A 20,542-nucleotide genomic window follows, 5' to 3' on the forward strand; every position below is an offset into this window, starting at 1 on the left:
CCAGTGCCCAGCGTAGAGTAGGTCGGCTATTCATTCAACCATCACCTTTGAAGATGATGATGATGATGATGATGATGATATGGCTTCCTCTGGTTTGGATAACTCAGCTCAGTGCCATCTTGGGGATGGCATCCTAACATCTTGGCAAAGTTAATTTCTTCTTCTAATTTGTACTTATGCCTTGTACATAACTCCTGTTATAGCACTTGGCACATTGCTTTAATTATTTGTGTACATGACTCTCCCCCAGCTAAACTGTGAGAGCTCTGGGCAGGGATTCTATGCCATTCTGGGCAGGCACTTAGGACCACAGTGCCTGCTACATAGGAAACAGTGATTGCTGATTGATTACAGTAATGTTTTATACAATGTTAAGTTTGAATGATACTGTGAGATCACTTCGTTAAAACTTAGCACTTTTTAAAAGAAACCTTAATTTGTTCCAGCTTCGGCAGTTATCCCGCGTGAACCATCCTAACATTGTAAAGCTATATGGAGCCTGCTTGAATCCAGTAAGTTTGTCACTTTTTCATTATACTCTGTCTATAAGAAATGACGTGGCAGATACGTGCAGCTGTGTAGTTTATGAAGCTATTTTGATCTGTCATTATTTCAAAAAAAAAATTGTACTGTATGAGTTTCTAATCTGTTAGCAACACAATATAAGAGAATAGTTGTCTTAGGTGGTCTTATCCAGTAACCTCATCTTCTTAGGAGGCTTACAATATCCTATGACAGCACCTGTTCATTTGCACTGGAAAAAGTCACCAAAGATCTCGTGATTATGTTTTTATGTACATCTGCACTCTTAGACAGTGGTCCCCTAGAAGACAGGGTCTTAGATCATAGATACCTTTTATTTCCTCTAGCACTATTCACATAGTAGGGACAAAAGAATGATTTTTAATGCATTTATAAAATCAGAGGTTGAACTAAGTTATCTCTCAAGTTCCCTAAGATGCTATAGCTCTGTGGTTAATTATTCTGGCATATGTTTCCTTTAGGTGTGTCTTGTGATGGAATATGCTGAAGGGGGCTCCTTGTATAATGGTGAGTGTCATTAAACCTGTCTTTATCTAGTAGAGTGAAATAATTGAAAAGCTTTTAATATAAACTGTAAGTTACTTAATGTTCTTCACAGTTTATCCTCAGAGTCCCAAAAGGAGGTAATTAAAAAAAGAAATCTGCTAAAGATTAAAAATGAAAAGACAAGATGCTACAACATTAGTATGTGAAATTTAGAAGTCTAAGGATATCAATCTTTTAAATTGATGGTACTCTGCATAATGTTAAAAGCATTTAAGTAAAGTCAAACTTGCTTTTTAAATAGATTTTAAAATATCTTCATACTTTTAATTTTTTCTTTTTGCCCTCTCTTAGCTTTCAGTCTCCTCTTTTAGAACTCTTTAACCACACATCCTTATTCTGCTTTATTTTGCTTTTTTCCCCAAAAATAAAATTGTGAAAACTCACTTCACAGAGCATTTTTTTTAAATACAGCAGGTTTTTATTAGTTATCTATTTTATACATGTTAGTGTATATATGTCATTTTGATAACAATGAAAGGAAACTGTATCGTTTAGTTACCTTTATAGAGCAGAGCTAACCCTTTCACTGTAAGAAACACCAAACATATATAAATATTCTCTTGTCACAGCATTTATATAAAATAAATTGTAGCATTTTATTTTTTAAATTAACATTATTTTATATAAACTAATACTTATATTTCCTGCTCATGTGATCGTCATTGTTAATGGCTATCTAATACTCCCGTGTTTTATTTGGTTGAACTATTTCTAGTTTTTAGCTATTATAGAAAGCATAATTGTAAACATCTTGATGCACATTTTGTTTCCTTCCATAGTATTTCTCTGTATCTCTCTTATAGTAGTATGTCATCACATTGCTTATAATTTATATTATTGTGTGAAGGACTGCATCTGTCAATATGAAAAAACGTGGTAATGTATATTAATTTTACTTGAATGTATGTATAACAGTTAATGGAATCCTATTAAATGTTAGGTATTTATGTGGTAGTTATCCATTTGAAATCATTAACTATTTCCATCTTTTTATTCAGAAAAGAATGAAAAGCAGGACCGATGGGAGCATGTGTAGGAAAATACCCAGTCGTGTGTTCTGATAGAGCTTGCATTCACCTTGTGTCTTTTGTTATATGCAATAAAGTTCTTTTTAGTTTGTGCCTTTCTTTTGCAGTGCTGCATGGTGCTGAACCATTGCCATATTACACTGCTGCCCACGCAATGAGTTGGTGTTTACAGTGTTCCCAAGGAGTGGCTTATCTTCATAGCATGCAACCCAAAGCTCTAATTCACAGGGACCTGAAACCACCAAAGTAAGTTCTAATAATGTGGTGTCTCTCTCTCTTGCCATCCCCTACCCACTCCCTAATTTAAGCTGGTCGTTGCACATCAGTTTTTCTTCTCTCATCCCTTTTGGCTTGCTCAAGAATGTTTGTTTTTTATTTTTTTAAGATTGTTTACTTTTAACTCACCTTCATCATTTAGTCATTTATCTAAGCTTGCATTTTAGAATGTTGTCTTTAGTGGGGTTTTTATTTTAGTTGAATTTTTATTTTTAATAACTTCTACCTTAGATTAGCGTAATTCTAGAATCTGTTAGTCTGTAAGTCCTATTTTGTGCCCACAGTATGTATTGTTTTCCCTAAATAGTTAGTTCTATGTCAGCAGAGAGAAGTCTGTCTTGTTCCCCACTCTATCCCTAATAAGCACAATGTCGACATTACACACAAATATGCAGAGTGGTTATTATTTGCCTTTTCAGAGGAAGGCAAAGGGCATTGCTGGCACATCTGAGTAGAAATTGAAAATATTCTGGATTTCTCCATATTGAGGATTCTGGGACTTTGAAAGAACTTCAAATTTCCCTACATAAGTATTTTTAAAGGCTAAAACTTTGTGGATTTTTTGTTTCTGTGGGTACACAATTAAAGAAAACACATATTTTTGTCCCCATTTCTATTTTTTTTCTTCTCTGTCCACCTGTGAGAAAGTAGAAAGTCCCCATATGCTCTTTCCCCTCTACCCCTGGCCACCACATCAGTCCTCAGATAAGAGGTATCCCCTAGGAAATCAGTCTCAAGTATTCCATTCTCTTGATGCTGGTTTAAAGCATTAAAGCATCCCTTCTGGGTATAACTTCTCACTCTCCTATCTAATCTGATACACTCTACATAGGTTTCAACTCTTGGAATCACTGTTCTCGCTAGTTAGTGTACCTTATTTCCACCTGCAAGCTTAAACTGATTTCCCTTTCCCCAGGTCCCTGGTCAAATAATGTTTAAGCCCTAGATTTATGATACTTTTATTTTTTTAACTTGACTCCTGAGGTTGTTGTTGCAGCTACCTGTCTTGGCTAGTAAAGAAGAAAGCACTTTTTTTTTTCCTAGTTTTGGAGATTATGTCCTCCATTCCCCACCTTCCCCCCGCCCCCCATTTAAAAGAGTTGAATTATCAAAGCAAACTCATGAAAATCATAGCTCTTATCCAGCAACAAATTGGCTGATTTAAAGGATACAGGCAAGTATCAGGCACAGGCAAAGCATCTTTTTCCTGGAGGAGCCAGAAACCATTAGATGCAACTCCCGAAAGTCACCCGTCTGCGTTAGGGCCTTTTTGGCTTTAGAATAACTGATGAGTTATTAAACAATATACTTTAAAATACCTCACAAAAAAGTTATTTTAGTTTTTAACATCTTTTATATTCCATAATTACACAGCTTAAACAGCTAACTCCATTCTCCATCCAGCCATACCCCCAAAATCCACAAATGTTAGGTTTATTTAACCAACGTATTTAGACAGACCAGATACGTCCTACCAAAATCATCTACAGATGGGGACTCTCCTTTTGCTAATAAATACCATCAACATATTTAGAAGAGGTCTGGTCTGTCTAGGTCATTCATTTCTCTCGGGCATCCTTATGGTTGGACTCATCCTGTAGTGTTGCACGTTTCCTGTGGGGCACCCAGCATACAAATCGGGCTTTAGAATTAGAAGTGATTTTTCAGAATGTACTGGGGAAAAGAAAATTCTTTGGAATGACTGTGCTTTCATATATAATTGTATATACAAATGCATGTGCTGTATCTTATTGTCACTGGAAAACCTTTTGATTCTGTGGTCAGGAAGAGTTCCTCAGAATGGCATATAAAGAAGGGACCTGATGATGTGGTTAGGTGTTTTATACAGTATCAACTTGCACTAGTGCCCCTGTTTTATTTATCTTTTGCAAGTTCATCCAAAGTCTTATGAGTAAAGGAGTACTAATTATAGCAATAATAATATAAAAGTCATTCAGAAAAATTATTGTGATATTTTGAGTGTACCAGGATGAAACAAGGAAGTCAGTTACCGAATTCTTATCTTGGGTTAAAAGTAGTAAGAACTTAACAGCAATAAAACAAGGAAGAATCTTTTGTTTGTTGAAGTGCATGTAATTTGCGTTTAACATTCTTTCCACCTAAATTATCATAGAAGTATTTGTAGCATTATGGAGATGTGAATAATAGTTTATCTGGCTTATCTTAGTCATGTTGGACTAAAAGAAAACTAACTTTCTAAGTAATCTCTCCAGTTAGAATTTTGTAACAAAATTATTTACAAAGAATTTATTAATTGAAATTATAATGAATCCCCAACCCGATGTTGAATATTACTACAATGTGATGATGCAAATTATATTACCCATCTTTATTTCTGTTTGTCATCAAAAGGAAAACCTGAATAAGAGTATGCTACTTGGTGATTATATTTGCGTAATATAGCACCTAGAAGAGTTGGAATCTTAAGTTCAGAAAATTTTCTGGAAATCTTTTATTGGGTCATTTTAATCATGATAGGGTTATACTCTTACCACACACACATACCCTAAACATAAAAATGGTTTTGGGATTGAACATTTTTAGTAACATCTTCAAAATAAGGACATTAAAAATAAGGACAGTTGTTTTCTTTCTTCTATATTGGTTTATTTTTACTTTACTTTCTTTAATTATGTATATGTTGTTATTTTTAAAAATGTAAAGTAAGTCTTTTCTGCCTCCCATTTCCAATCCTCAGAGATAAACACTGTTTTGTTTTTTAAGCATGCATAGATTACACTATACATAATGTTGCTTTTTTCACTTACTGGGACTTTTTTTTCATATTACTATATACAGATATTTACCTCTTTATTTTTAATGGATAGATAATATTTCTTACTACCTCTTACATAAAGTGAGTTATTAAAATAGAAACTCTTCTTGGCCTGATGGGCAGTCTTAGACTGGGAAGATTTAATTTATAGAGCTGTTTTTAGAAAATACAATGCTGCCGAATCAGTTGACATTTTTGAGATTCTGTAAGGCCCTAAATTCCTAAATTGGTGCTTCTCAGCTTTCCCCCCTACCCTCGTAACCCCCCAGAACAAAGTTATGATGTATATAACCTGAGTAAGTCTGAGAGTAGGGACAGAGCTTAAAAAGCCTTCTTAAGGAAAGTTGCATAAGAATTTTGCATTCGACTTCCTGTGTTATGCAATTTGTTTTGAAGTCACTGTTAGGATGTTAAAGATACTTACAGTTGAGTAAAAATGTTGGTCCAAGGAGATGTGCTGGCTTTAACCTGGGACTCTGTTGGCTCCCTGCCACTTATCCCAGCATACACTAATGTATGGGCAAAATTTCATACCTTATTTTGAGAAGCACATGAAATTTAAGCCATGATATGTATGCATTTAAAATGTAACATCCTGTGTGTGCTCACAGGGATAGCTTGGACTCTTATACTCACATGATAAGAATTTTGACACTCCAGCAATATGGCAAACCAGATAAACTGAAAAAACATCCTACAGCAAGCACCCAGAGATGCTACATATTACAACAAACATCCTTTTACATGCATAGGTGATCTTACAAGAAAATAAGGGAATCATTAAGCCAGAAGATGGAGAGAACTGAACCCTGAGTGGGAAGCCAAGGGCTCTCCTGTGAGCCTCTGCCAGTATCAAGAATGTGGAGGCCCAAATTTTAACGGCTTCTGTGTAACGGGCTGCAGACCCTTTGTTCTGTACCAGGTGAGGGAGCAGAACTGAGACCTCTGCCTAAGTTCAGTATCTTGGACGGAAGAACTAAAAGAAAAGTTGACTAGAAAAAAAAAATCCATTTTCTGACTAGACAAGCTTTTATTTTTTTAACTGAGAGTCTCCCCTCATGCTGTTGTGAGTTTGAATTTGCTCTACTTGCCCAATCAAAAAAATCCCAACAGGACAGGTTAAAAGTGCTTTGAGATTGGTGGTGTCTCAGGGCATTCAGGGTGACTGAAACTCTATTTTAAAGTCATATACTTTCAATTCAGGTCTTTAGGGTTTTTCCAGATTAAGATCAATCAAATATGAAGCCACAGTAAAAATTACCACACCCATAAGGATGCAAGTTACCATGAGTAAAAGTCAGCATAAATAACACAAAATGGAATAAAGCCCTCAAATAGTAAGACTCCAGATATTTGGAATTATCAAATATGGAGTATAAAATATATATGCTCAAATTATTTACAGAAATGAAGGAATTAAAATGTGCAAGGAGTGAAAACTATCAACATGGCCAAAAGAACTAAATAAAACATTTAGAAATAATTAAAATTTTTAAATGGCAGATATGAAATAGGTGACAAGAGATTCAGTGAGCTGTAAGATATATCTGCAGTTACCCAGAATGCACCACAGACAAATAAATGAAAAAAATGATAGGTTAAGGAACATGGGGAGAAGGAAAGGGAGGACTAACAGCATAGAATTAGAATTCCAATAAAAGAAAATAGGATGGGGAGAGACTAATTCAAGAGGGGTTAGCCAGGAATTTTCCAAATAAAAGATATGAATTCTAAGCAGGATAAATGAAAAGAAATCTCCCCTATGACACACCATAATGAGGCTACAGAACAGCAAAAACAGAGGGGAGATTTTTCAATCAGCAAAGAGATTACCTGCAAAGGACTGACAGTTAGACTGAAGTATACTTTTCAACACCAGCAATGGAAGCTGGAGGACTGGAATCGTAACTTCACAGAGCTGAGAAAAAATAGCTCTCAGAATTGTGTACCTGCCCTAAATTACATTTAAGATATTGTGAAACAAAACCTGAGTGAATTCATCGTAAGTAGACCTTCATTAAAGGTGTTTGGGGAAGAAAGAAAATGATTACCTAAGGCGAGCATAAGATTCAAGAAGGAATAGTGAAATAAAATCAGTAAACATACATTAAAATAAACGTTGGCTATATAAAACAGTAGTACCTCTTTTGCATTTAAGAGAAGATGGTTGGAAGGGATTCAAAATAAAGAATTGTTTCTACTGGTTTGCAGAATAACCCACATGCCTATAAGCCTTTTAGGTAATGATGTAGAGAGTAATTTATATTTTTAAATGTATAATTAATTTTTAATAATAATATAATTAAAATTATCTTTTATGTTCATGGTTCTTTTTACACTTTCAGATATCTTTATATATTTCAGTTCTTATAGGAGTACCAAGTTGCATTGGGATATGAAAAACCTAAGACTATGAGTACCAGTTCCCTAAGAGAATCTAATAGCTGAGTATAGTAGTTGTTTTAACACTAGCTGCTATAGCCAACATGAGGCTTATCACAGCAGAAATTTATTTCTGACTCAGGTGAAATCCAAAACATATTCCTGTTTGACAGATGACCTTCCATATGGTCATTCAAGGGCCTAGTTAGGCTCCCTCCATCTTGTACTTCTACCATCCTCCAGGACTTTGGGGACCTCTGCATTCAGCCAGCAGGTAAAGAGAAGGAAGCTGATGTATGAGAGGTTTGTGGAGCCAGACCCATGGAGTGACCCATGTCCCTTCTACCCACATAGCAGTGGCCACAGCTCAATCTTAGCCACACCTACCTGCAAGAGAGGTTGGGAAATGTCTTCTGTGCTCCAGAGGAAGAAGGGATGGATTTGGTGAGCAGCTGGTCAGTCCCAGCCACATCCGCCTGTGGTCTCTACTACTCTTACCACACAAGTAGAACCACTTACTGCCCTTTGCCAGTTAAACATCTTCCAGTCACCACCTGGCTCACGGTCCAGGATCTCAGGATGCTGTGTAGTCCTCTCCAACAGGTCTGGATGTAGCTCCTCACAGTCTGGAAACAAATGAATTAAAAAGAAAAGTTATCTGTCACCCCCCACCTAACCCCTCCCAACACACGTACACACACACAAAATGGTAGAAGAGAGGTCCATCAGTAAAAGGCTCCATTGGGAAAAGGAAACAACAGAAACATACAGAAGCTACTGGTCTGTAGCGATGAAGTCCTGCATTTTCTGGTCCCTCTGCCCTGGAGTTGTGAGAGGTTTGTCTTTTGATCAGACTCTGATCCTGCCCTAGGAGAGGAATTCCTTTTTCCATTGCTTATGACTCCTATCTTCACCCTTTTGTAGGCTTCTCCTTGTCCATTCTCTGTAGCAGTGTCAGGAGTAGGTGTTGGGCCATATACTCTCCTCAGAAGCTGTCCAGCTTTCATAGCCTGCTTCCTCCTTCTGCACATCTGGGGTCCTGAGGGCATTGCACGACAGTCAGAAGCTTCTTTATTCCAGGCCTGTGTTTCCGTTGGCAGTATAATTTCCTCAGACGTGGGCTTTTGATCCCCCAGGTGCTAGTCAGTTCCATGTGCCTGTGACTAATACTACCACAGTTCTTTCTTAGACAAAATCTTGAGCCTGGTTTATTTGATTCCTGGCCTCAGTGCCTTTTCTCAACTAAATGGAGGCACCTTGAGGCCATGAAGCTGAGATGGGAAGTACTTTTCTCTTAATTTGTTCTTTGCTGCAATGCTGTCTTAATGGGCCTTTGTGAATCTTATTTCCTGCTGTTTGGAGTCGAGGAAGTCAGCTTTTCCAGTCCTTTAAAGCCACAAATCATCACAGGAGACAAATTTTACCAAATGTTTTGCCACGTCATTACATGGATCTTCTCTCTTTCCAGCTTCCACTTTCAGTGTTCTTGCTGCCTACTGCTAAACCAATACCAAATATGTTAGATTTTTGTTATAGCAACACCCATTTCAGTACCATTTCTCACACTGGTTACAGTGACGCTGTTATATAAGCCCTGAAGTCTCATGGCTTAAAGTACAAAGTTTTTGGTTTTTGCTCGTGAAGTCCAAAGTGAATGTTCCTGATTCACATGGTGGGTCAGGATTCCAGATTCCTTCTGTCTTGTAGTTCAGAATCCTGTGCCTTCAGTGACATATGGGGAAAGGAAAAGGAGTTTATATATGTGAGAGTTCATATGGGCCGGGCTTGGAGGTGAAGTACATCACATTCTATTGACTAGAATTGTCATATAGCCATATGTAATTGCTCAGAAGGCTAAGAAATGTACCCAGAGAAGAAAGGAAATAGGGTCAGTGAACAGCTAACCAGTCTTGCTGTGTTAGGCTAAAGACTCATTTCTGCTCACTGCAAGGTTAATAAGAGCAAAGCAGGTTTGCAAACTTCAGAACCATCATCCACAGTAAGAAATACTTCACAATCTATCGTGTGTACATATTAATGTATATAGAACTGAAACTGAACTTTCCTGAAACAATGTTTAATCTTAGTAGTTGTGATGCACTTTGATATTTTCTAGTTTATTTTTTAAATGCTGTCATAGTCTACTGAATTGGTTTTGTGATGTAGGTTTCCAGATCTGTGATCTAGAATTTTATGACTAGGTTTCTGCCTGTAGCTTGAAAAACACTGGTTAAGGTTAAGTATAGGGGGCGAACAATTTATGAAAGTATTGATACCCATCCACTCCCATTTCAGGACACCATAATGTTCACTTGCTAGATGTTTTTTAAACCCCATGTTTTATTTTGGCCCAGAGAGAAGCATAGTCACGAAAAATTACAGAGATAGAAATGGAGACATCAAAATTTGGGTCTAGCAGTCTCCCTAAGAGAACTAGGTTAAGATCAATTTTTGCTGATATTCCTCTGTATTATTAAGCTGTTATAGGTGAGTGGGTAACATTTCACGGAAGTTGAATGGTGACATTTTGCTTAACCTTTTCTGTTTCCACAAATGTCTCTTCTTTTATTGTAGAATCAAATATTGGTCTTATAACCTTTTATTTTTTAAAACAGCTTGCTGCTGGTTGCAGGGGGGACAGTTTTAAAAATCTGTGATTTTGGTACAGCCTGTGACATTCAGACACACATGACCAATAATAAGGGGAGTGCTGCTTGGATGGCACCTGAAGTTTTTGAAGGTAAAATGGCAAAAGCGTGATGTGACTGATAATCTGCCTTATTACTCCATGTAAATCCAGTGTGTTTATGGCTTTGCCCTGTTTCCATGGTTTTATTTCTGCATAGTATATAATTATAAGATATATACTAAAGTCTAAGGAGGTATTAAATAAATATAGCCTTAGATCTTGAATCTCACAGCAAGATTCACGTTGTCTAGCACCCTCTATGAAGTTCAAGCATATGTACGGTTGATCCTCATTCTCAGGTTCCATAACTGCAAAATTGCCTACTTGTATCCTAAAATCAGTACTCATAATTCTTTCATAGTCATTCACAGGCATGCACAAAGCAGGGAAAAATTTAGAGTCACCCAACACACACCTTCCCAGCTGAGGTCAAACAAGGCAATGCTCTGCCCTGTTGTATCAGTTCTCCTATTTTATCACTTCTGTGATGTATTTAGTGCCTCATTTTTTTCCTTTTTTTGTGCTTTGTGTTGATGATTTCACCGTTTAAAATGGCCTCTACGAGTAATACTGAAGTGCTTTCTAGTGTTCCTAAGTATCAGAAGGCTGTGATGTGTCTTACAGAGAAAATACATGTGCTAGCTAATCTTCATTCAGGCATGAATTACAGTGCTGTTGGCCATGAGTTCAATATTAATGAATCAACAATTTATATTAAATGAGGTGTTTTAAACAGAAACACACATAAAACAAGGTTATGTATTGATCAGGCGACAAAAATGTCAACTGATCAGTATAGGAGCCCAACCCTGTAATTCCCCTAGGAGCAGATGATTCAGTGTTCACTAATTCAAGGTTCACAGCAACTTTGTAGAACAATACTGGGAATAATGAGGATCGACTGTGCTTTGTGTTGGTTTCCTAGCGATTAAGAATTAGCAGTTTAAAGTGTAAATGAGCATGCCTTAGAAAGAATGCAAGGACCACAAGTAAAGATACTAAGAACCTTAAGTAAAGGGTAAGCTTATGCTTACTTTGTGTTACATCTCTGTGTCTTACTGAAGTTCTAAAAGAGTAATCCATAAATTGCATATGAGGTTTCTATATAAAAACATCAAAAACATCAGCTTATCTTTTAAGTGAGAAAAGTTGAACTGAAGATGTGTGATTCATACGTTAGGAAGTATGAAAGCACATAAAATTCAGAAACATTTAGTAATCAGATTCTGATTTTGACTTCTTTATTTTTGATGAATTTAAAATTTTTTGTTCTTTGTTTTTAGCTACCAAGAGAAAAAAATTTGCTATGCAGCTGGTCACTTGAGTGGAGCTATTTTGCCACAAAATTCAGTTAAAAAGTTAGTGGACAAGCAAGTGTTAAATTATATAAAATTAAATAATGCCACCTGTTTTCAAGTTTGTATACAGAATGCATATAATTGGCATTGTTTTAAAATTATTTGTTTATTTCATGTGCCTTTCTTTGAGTTAAAATAACACAGTTATTACTGTAGTATGGAGAGCCGAAAGATTTGTTTATACAAAAGAACCCAGAAATAAAAGTTGCTGTTAATTGTTTAGAGCAACAAAGCTCAGACTGTTAGGCTATGTAGATTTCTTCATTTCTGAAAGATGTCAGCACCTGTAGCCCAAATCAGATTGTAAAGTCATTGTAACTCTTACAGTGCACTGCCTAGTGCCTTTGTAAAGTACATGCATAGCTATTGCTGTAATAATTGGTCACTCTTATAGTGGGTTGTTCGTGGGTTTGGGGGGTTTGTTTGTTTGGCTATTTAATTGTGCTGATTCACCAGCCAACTTAGTAATCATATAAATTTTGCTGCATAATCTGTTTACTGTAAATTTGTATTCATAGTTTTTCCTGCTTACAACTTATTTTTAAGTTTGCAAATTAATAATTTTATCTCACCAGATATTTTGAAAAGAAAATCTTAACACTAGATTAGAAATTTTTTCTGCTTTGATAGTAGTATTATCCATCAAGAGAATGGGAGAAGAACATTTAAGATCAAGAAATTATAGAAAGGAGTGTACAAATGTTTTATACTTTGTCCCAGAGAAAATATAAGTCTAAATAAATAAAAGATAAGGTCTGTGTTTCTTGATGAGAAGGTAAAAAATGACCAGCTTCTAAAGTGGATTTTTTAGTGCATTATTAATACTTAACTCATTTTAAAAATGTATTTATTGCAAAGACTTGAGGTCTTCAGAAAGAGTAATTTCTCAGCTCTACATGTGGCATTCTCTTGTTTTTGTACATGATGCTCATTCTCAAAATTTATGAAAGCAGTTGCTTCTGTTAGTCATGTGGGAAAAAGTCTTGAAATTTTACTACCTTTTTTTTTCTAGGTAGCAATTACAGTGAAAAATGTGATGTTTTCAGCTGGGGTATTATCCTCTGGGAAGTGATAACACGTCGGAAACCCTTTGATGAAATTGGTGGCCCAGCTTTCCGTATCATGTGGGCTGTTCATAATGGTTTGTGAAAATTTTTTCTTCAATATATTTTATATATTTTATTCCTATTTGGAAATTGTTTCTCCCCCAAAGAAGACCATTTATCCCTAATATTAAAATATACAATTTCTTATTACCAGTCTCCAGCCCTCCCCCCTACTCTAAAAACGGGCAAGGGCTGGGAGCAGTCCTGGCTTTGCACAAAGCTGAGAAGGTCTGCTGGCTGTGCTCATTAGGGAAAGGCCATCAGTAGACAGCCAGAGCCAACTACCTCGGTTGGCTCTCTAGAGGAGACAGAGAAGCACTGGACTGGACTCTGTTGGAAAAAATAAAATTTAAAGATTAAATTAAGAAAATCTCTCACATGGTTGAGATAATTAGGGAGCTATTGCCTTTTTCTCCTTAGGAAGCAAGTGTCTCATTGAGGAAAGAAAACAAAGCATAATACAGTAAGTCCCCTACATACGAACGAGTTACATTCTGAGAGTGCGTTCTTAAGTCCAATTTGTTCATAAGTCCAACAAAGTTAGCCTAGGTACCCAACTAACACAGTCGGCTATGTAGTACTGTACTATAATAGGTTTATAATACTTTTCACACAAATAATACATAAAAAACACAAAAAGTAAAGAAAACATTTTAAACCTTATGGTACGGTATCTTGAAAAGTACAGTAGTACAGTACAACAGCTGGCATACGGAGGCTGGCATCAAGTGAACAGGCAAGAAGAGTTACTGACTGGAGGAGGGAGAGGAGGTGGGAGATGGTAGAGCTGAAGGATCGTCAGCAATAGGCGACGGAGGGCAAGCTGCAATTTCACTCATGCCTGACGTTGATGGAACGCATGTTCATATCTTTGAAAGTTCGCAACTTGAAGGTTCATATGTAGAGGACTTACTGTAATAAGGGTTGTTACTTAAGCTATTCATAAAGGCAAAACACAAAGTGCTTCACATAGTCTTTCTTTTTATCTTCTCATTCATTCTTATGAGGCGAGTACTGTTATTGCCTCACTTTACAATTTTACACATTAGGAAACTGATACCTAGAGCAGTTAAGTAACTTGCCCGAGGTCACAAGATTAGTAAGTGGTGTTGCTGGGATTTAAATCCGGATCTTTCTGGCTAAATGCCCATATTTTTAAGTTATATTGATTTATGGACACAATGTCTTTCATCCCTCCTATTCCTTTTATACCTGTAGTTACAATGTTTCTGACCGCTCATGGTATTAGAATGCATCCTCATTAATCAAGTTACTTCCCAGTTGCTTTTGGAAAATAAACTTTTCATGAAGGGAAATCGCTTAACCTTCTTCTAACTTTTAACATCACTCTCTGTTGTTTAATTTCTATCACTTGATTATAATTATTCTGATTAATGGCATTTTTAACACACTGTTCCACATGTGATAGAAATAAATATCTGCCTCACTATTTTGATCATTCTTAGACATGTCAAGCAGTCATCTGAGTAATCTCAAGTGTGTTTACCAGTTTCCTATACTACCTTTCATTGTACTACCTTTCTTGTCATTGTAGAGAATGCTAGAGCATTGACCAGGACAGTTTGTTTTCTTTTCTGTCAATTGTCAGTAAATAATTGAATGTCCATGAAGTAAGGAATAAAAGAACTAACTTATTAATTGATAAATTTACGAAGATTTCATTATACTTGAGTCCTTCGTTAAGTTAGGGACCTTACTAATGATATTACAGTCTTGTTAATTACACAAAAATTGGCAGTTTTCAGCTTGTGAAATGATTGATTCACAGCAACCCTAAGACCTGTCTCCGACAAAAGAGCCATTTGGAGGTCAGTGAGTATAACACCATAGTTGATGACTTTTGACATATGGAAGATGATTTTTCAAACACATTTGAAGTTGTTACGATAAATCTGAAAATATAGTTCAAATAAGATTACCTCAAGCCACCATTTTATTCTTAATAAAATACACATTAAGCCATTATTATTTGTTAAAAGAGTGTTTATAGCAAATGAAATATTATTAACTCTCAGTCATAATGTATATAAAAATTTTAATTTGGCTTCTCAAAAGGTGTAGCTTCTACTTTATGAAAATATAATGTTAATCCAAAGGACAAAAAAAAGGTACTTTTAGTCCTCCTAAAAAATTCTTAAATTACAAGATCTGTAAAATAAATAACACTTCAGAAATACATATTTTAAAAAAACTTACACCATTCTTTGAGTAAATACATTCTTTTCTCCCCTCCTCTAATGTTCAATTGTAGGTACTCGACCACCGCTGATCAAAAATTTACCTAAGCCCATTGAGAGCCTGATGACTCGTTGTTGGTCTAAAGATCCTTCTCAGCGCCCTTCAATGGAGGAAATTGTGAAAATAATGACTCACTTGATGCGGGTATAATCCTTCTTTTGAGGGGCTTTGGGTTTAAGGGAATTTTATATATACTGACTTATAAGGGGGTTTTAAAGTAAAGGGACAGTATCGTTCTTTTTTTGCTTTATACTTATCTGTATTTTCCACGTTAGAATGGGTGTTCGTTACTCATATAATCAGAGGAGGAAACGTTATTTTGAAGAAAAAAAAAAAAGAACTAGTTCTTTATATTTGAAAGATGGCAAGACTAGGTTTCTGGACGTGCTTTTTCCTTCTGCTTAACTTAGTGGACAGATGTGTTTGTTTCTGGGCCTGTTGCCTTATCTGTAATGTGAGAGAAGTTGAATTAGGTGATCTCTAAAGCCTTTACAGGACTTAGCTATTTTATGACTCTAATACTTGCTAAGTTTTAAATTTTCTTTAGTAGAGATCTTTATCAAGCAGTCATTTATGTAGTGCAATAGAGAGGTTGGTTGCATTCCCAGACACATTTATCTAAGTGATTTTTACCTTTTGGTTTTTCATTGCATATTTTCAGCGTTTCATTTGCCATTAAAAAATTAAACTTTCTTCTAGGCTCTGTAGAATTTTGGAATTTAGAAGGATCGTTTTAAATGATTATTAGAATTTCCTAATCTATAAATCAAACACTTTTAGAATTATTTGAATAATTTTAGGCCTCTGGTTTTTGGTGCACTAACAAATCTATCAAGTGGTACCTTGACTTTAAAAAGTTTATGTACTTATGAAAGTGCCTAATTTCAGAACAATTTGCTAAGTAGAAGAATCTTTCAATCTCTTTAAATATCGATTAATTTTCTAAATGGCCAGAAATTTAGTTTTTTCATTCTATTGAAAATAACTTAGGCAAACCAGCTTGAACTAATCTGATTAAAGCTTAACTGCATATTTGGATACTAGCTATATATAGAATCCTAGGACCTGAAGATACGTTCATAAGAAGACAGCTCAGATACCTTAAAACTTCGGGTTACATAAATTGTTCACGTTTTAACTGTGCTTTTATGTGCTTTGTGTAATTTGAGAAGAAAACCTTCCTTTTTTTCCCTAAATTCTAATTTTCATCCGACAGATATATCCAGTATTTTATCTCTAGTTCATAGAGGGACATTCATAATCTGTCCTTGATATTTAAAATATTGGTTCTAACAAATTATGGCATACCGTTTCAGTTGTCAGACTAAGTCATTTCAACAATTTGGAGGTTTACATCACTGCTGTGAGAACATAAATATGTTTCATATAATTATGAGGAATGATACTACTGTATTTCATATGTTCCTCTGGAGGAATATTGGCAGTTTTCTTAAGACTATCTAGACTGTGTAAATAGATATGTAGGTAGATACATGGCATTGATAATAGTTGAAATTCAGAAGAGTAGCACATTGTTGTCTTTGTAAAATCAAAACCTTAGGTATTTACAAATTCAATGTATCCCTTAGTGAAAATAAAGCAGCAATTTTTGCTACATTCAAATCTCGAAAAGGAAGTAATTCAAATGTACCTTTCAAGTTAGTTTTCACAAGATTTAATTTGTATTAAAGAAAGTTTAAATTGTTGTTTACTTTTTATATATATAGTACTTTCCAGGAGCAGATGAGCCATTACAATACCCATGTCAGTATTCAGATGAAGGACAGAGCAACTCTGCCACCAGTACAGGTAAATGGATAGAGTAGAACAGTAATAACCTAAATTTTTGTGTCTCTATTCCCATGAAATTATAATCAAGAAGCAATGAATGATGTCCTCACTTGCATTTTAATTGCAGATTGACTGCAATTTGAATTTCCAGGTGCACCATTGTTCATGCAGGTACCCAGATTAAAGAGTTGCTGAAGACCTGTTTCCAAGTCTTGAAATTCTTACACAGTTATATATAAGAAGATTGGATATTATATTGCTGTGAATGTCATTCTTTATTTGAAAAATAGTTCTTAGATACTGCTAGATCAAATAGTATCAGAAATTATTGTAAATATATATATATTGTAAATATATATATCATATATATAAATATATATATGTCATATGTATATATACACACACATACACCCATACATACATACATACCTATATATATAAAACAGCGTATTTCCTTTATCGTGAACACCCTACTTTTTGGTCTTTGTAGAACAATCTACAGCGACTCTTATTTAAAAAGCTGTGTTTTAGTTCAGGAGTTCCTCAGCTCCATAGTTTGTGGTCATCAAAAAAGATAGTAGAGGGACTTCCCTGGTGGTCCGGTGGTTAAGAATCCACCTTCTAATGCAGGGGATGCGGGTTTGTTCCCTGGTCGGGGAACTAAGATCCCACATGCCGTGGGGCAACTAAGCCTGCGCGCTCCAGAGCCCAAGCGCCACACCTAGAGAGCCCACGTGCCGCAGGTACTGAGCCTGTATGCCACAACTAGAGATAAGCCCGAGCGCAGCAACAAAAGATCCCACATGCCACAACTAAGACCTGACACAGCCAAATAAATAAATAAATGTTTTTTAAAAAAAGCTCCCCCAGCCCACTCTCCCCGCTGCCTGTATCTGTCCCTCTACTCTGCACTCTCTTCTGTTCCTGTGGCTGAACTATCCGTGCTCCTAGCCAAAGGCAAGCCTGTCTCCTTTGTGCAGCAGATCCCATCTGCTCTTCCTAGCAATTCTTCCCTGTCTCTTGCATCATCAGTTTTAGCCTTTCTACTGGGATCATTCCCAGAGCATATATACAGTAGTCCCCTCTTGTCCACGGTTTCACTTTCTGTGATTTCAGTTACCCCTGGTCAACTGTGGTCCAGAAATATTAAATGGAAAATTCCAGAACTAAATAATTCATAAGTTTTAAGTTGCAGACATCTTGAGTAGCATGATGAAATCTCACTCCATCCCTCCTGGGACGTGAATCATCCCTTTGTTCAGTGTATCCTGCCCTCTTGGTTGTCAGATCAACTGTTGAGGTATCACAATGCTTGTGTTCAAGGGACCCTTATTTTATTTAATAATGGCCCCAAAGCACAAGAGTAATGATGCTGGCAATTCTGATATGCCAAAGAGAAGCCATAAAGTGCCTCCTCTAAATGAAAAGGTGAAAATTCTCAACTTTAATAAGGAAAGAAAAAGAAAATCATATGCTGAGTTTGCCAAGATCTGCAGTAAGAACTTCTATCTGTGAAATTGTGACAAAGGAAAAAGAAATTTGTGCTGGTTTTGCTGTTATACCTCAAACTGCAAAAGTTACAGCCACGGTGCAGGATAAGTGCTTCGTTAGATGGAAAAGGTATTAAATTTGTACAATAAGGTAGTACAATTTGAGAGACCACATTCGTGTAACTTTTATTATGGTATATTATAATTGTTCTATTTTATTGTTAGCTACTGTTGTTAATCTCTTACTGTGCCTAATTTATAAATTAAACTTTATCATAGATATATATGTATAAGAGAAAACACAGTATATGAGGGTTCGGTACTATCCAGGGTTGCAGGCATCAACTGGGGATCTTGGAATGTATCCCCCCAGGATAAGGGGGGACTGCTGTAGTCTGTATTTGTATTACTCTAGCTTCTCTCTTTCCATTCTCTCTTGTGCCCACTCCATTCAGTCTTTTATTATACTACTACTCCAGAATTGCTCTTGTCAAGGTCACCAGTTATTTTCACATTACTAAAATCTAAATGAATGATTTTTCAGTTCTCATCTTTTTTGATTCTCAGCAACCGTTGACACAGTTCATTACTCTCTACTTCTTTCAGCACTTTGAGTTGATCTCTAGGATACCATACCAGCCTGGGTTTCATCTTACATCTCTGGTCACTTGTTCTCATGGTTTCCTATGCTGTTTATTCCTCATCTTCCCAACCTATAAACATGAGAGTGCTCAGGGCTCAGTTATTTGGCTCTTTGCTTATCTATCTAAATTCATTTCCTTGGTAATCTCATCCAGTGTCATGGCTTTGTATACCATGTATTTGCCAAAGTTTTGCTCCTTCCCAGACCTGAACTCCACACTCATATATCCAACTACTTGCTTGATATCTACTAGGAACTCAAAATTACCATTTCCTAACTGTGCTCACTTCAAAGTCATTCCTCCCGTGGTCTTCCTCATCTTGATTAATAGCCACTCCATTCTACTAGCTCAGGCTAAAAACCTTAAAGTCATCCTTGACTATTTGAAGACTAGGCGTTTTGGTTCCCTTTTTGTGCTATCCTTAAATTTCATTTAAAATGGGTTTGTTTGGGTATCTTCATTAGGTTGAAAAGTCTTCAATTTTATTTCTATTTATGTCTTGCTAGTTTAGAAAAGAATTTAAGTTGCATCTTATTGAATGAAGCATCTATATTATTCCCAACCTGTAGTCATAAATGTTTCTGCTTTCCTAGGCTCATTCATGGACATCACTTCTACAAATACCAGTAATAAAAGCGACACTAATATGGAGCAAGTTCCTGCCACAAATGATACTATTAAACGCTTAGAATCAAAATTGTTGAAAAACCAGGCAAAACAACAGGTTTGTTTTGTTACTAAAAGTAAAATCTTTTGGTAACCTAACCAGTAGTCATGAGCATTATACTAACAAGTTAATTGTTTGTCATCTTCCACTATACAAGTCCTGAATCTTGTTCCTGAAACAGACAGGCAAGCTTAAGAGTAGAGATGTGTAATGATTTTCTTCTAGAATTCACTACCAGTCAAATCATTTCCCCTTCTGATGATTGCTGCCTTTGCCACTTGTGCAACTCTCGCTTTACAGTGATCCCTAACTTGAACGGTTGATGGTTACAAATGTAAAATGCATATTCCTTTCCCAGTTACAGGAATTGTTTTAGATCTCTCATTTCATATTATCCAGATTTATTATATTTTTGCTATTATTGGTTTTAAAACATTTTAAGGAGTGATTTTATTCATCTTGTCCGATGCATTTAGGTTAACCAATATTTGGGGCATTTAACTCCCAGCTCTAGTGACCAGCCTATCCTAAAGGCCAGTATCTGCAGCTTGTTCTCCCTCAGCCTTACAGCTCCCTCTCCCTGAAAACTTTCTATTTCTTTCAGAACAGAACCCCTAAGAATCCCAGTTGGTATATTCCTCCTTCTAGGCTGTCCAGGATTTTTAAATATAAAGAGCTTTAGTAATTCAAATTGACCTGTATTTTTAACAGAGCGAATCTGGACGTTTGAGCTTGGGAGCTTCTCGTGGGAGCAGTGTGGAGAGCTTGCCCCCAACCTCTGAAGGCAAGAGGATGAGTGCTGACATGTCTGAAATAGAAGCCAGAATTGCTGCAACCACAGGTAAAATGAAAATAAAAGTCTAAAGAGGAGTGAAAATGGTAGTTTCAATTGCTTCAGTAGTGGGAATGTCAGTGGTTTATTTGTGCGCGTCCTAAATTTTTTTTAAAGTAGGAAGTTAGTTTACA

General features: G+C 36.1%; 1 protein-coding gene across 6 annotated transcripts in view; it reads left to right on the forward strand.

The window, feature by feature from the left end:
- Nucleotides 1–20,542, forward strand: part of MAP3K7 (mitogen-activated protein kinase kinase kinase 7) — a 64,974-nt gene that overhangs the window by 14,177 nt on the left and 30,255 nt on the right. For all 6 annotated transcript variants that reach the window (XR_005022150.1, XR_005022152.1, XR_005022149.1 and 3 more), the window contains exons 3-11: nt 447–512; nt 1,005–1,050; nt 2,225–2,363; nt 10,188–10,312; nt 12,632–12,760; nt 14,998–15,128; nt 16,712–16,793; nt 19,503–19,633; nt 20,288–20,417. Coding sequence is in view for 2 of the 6 variants with exons in the window: in XM_036871303.1 (XP_036727198.1) it covers nt 447–512; nt 1,005–1,050; nt 2,225–2,363; nt 10,188–10,312; nt 12,632–12,760; nt 14,998–15,128; nt 16,712–16,793; nt 19,503–19,633; nt 20,288–20,417 (979 nt within the window). In the remaining 4 variants the exon portion in view is untranslated. The remainder of the gene's footprint in view (nt 1–446; nt 513–1,004; nt 1,051–2,224; nt 2,364–10,187; nt 10,313–12,631; nt 12,761–14,997; nt 15,129–16,711; nt 16,794–19,502; nt 19,634–20,287; nt 20,418–20,542) is intronic.

The sequence above is a fragment of the Balaenoptera musculus genome, chromosome 12 (assembly GCF_009873245.2).
Source record: "Balaenoptera musculus isolate JJ_BM4_2016_0621 chromosome 12, mBalMus1.pri.v3, whole genome shotgun sequence".
In the NCBI taxonomy this organism is placed as follows: domain Eukaryota; kingdom Metazoa; phylum Chordata; class Mammalia; order Artiodactyla; family Balaenopteridae; genus Balaenoptera; species Balaenoptera musculus.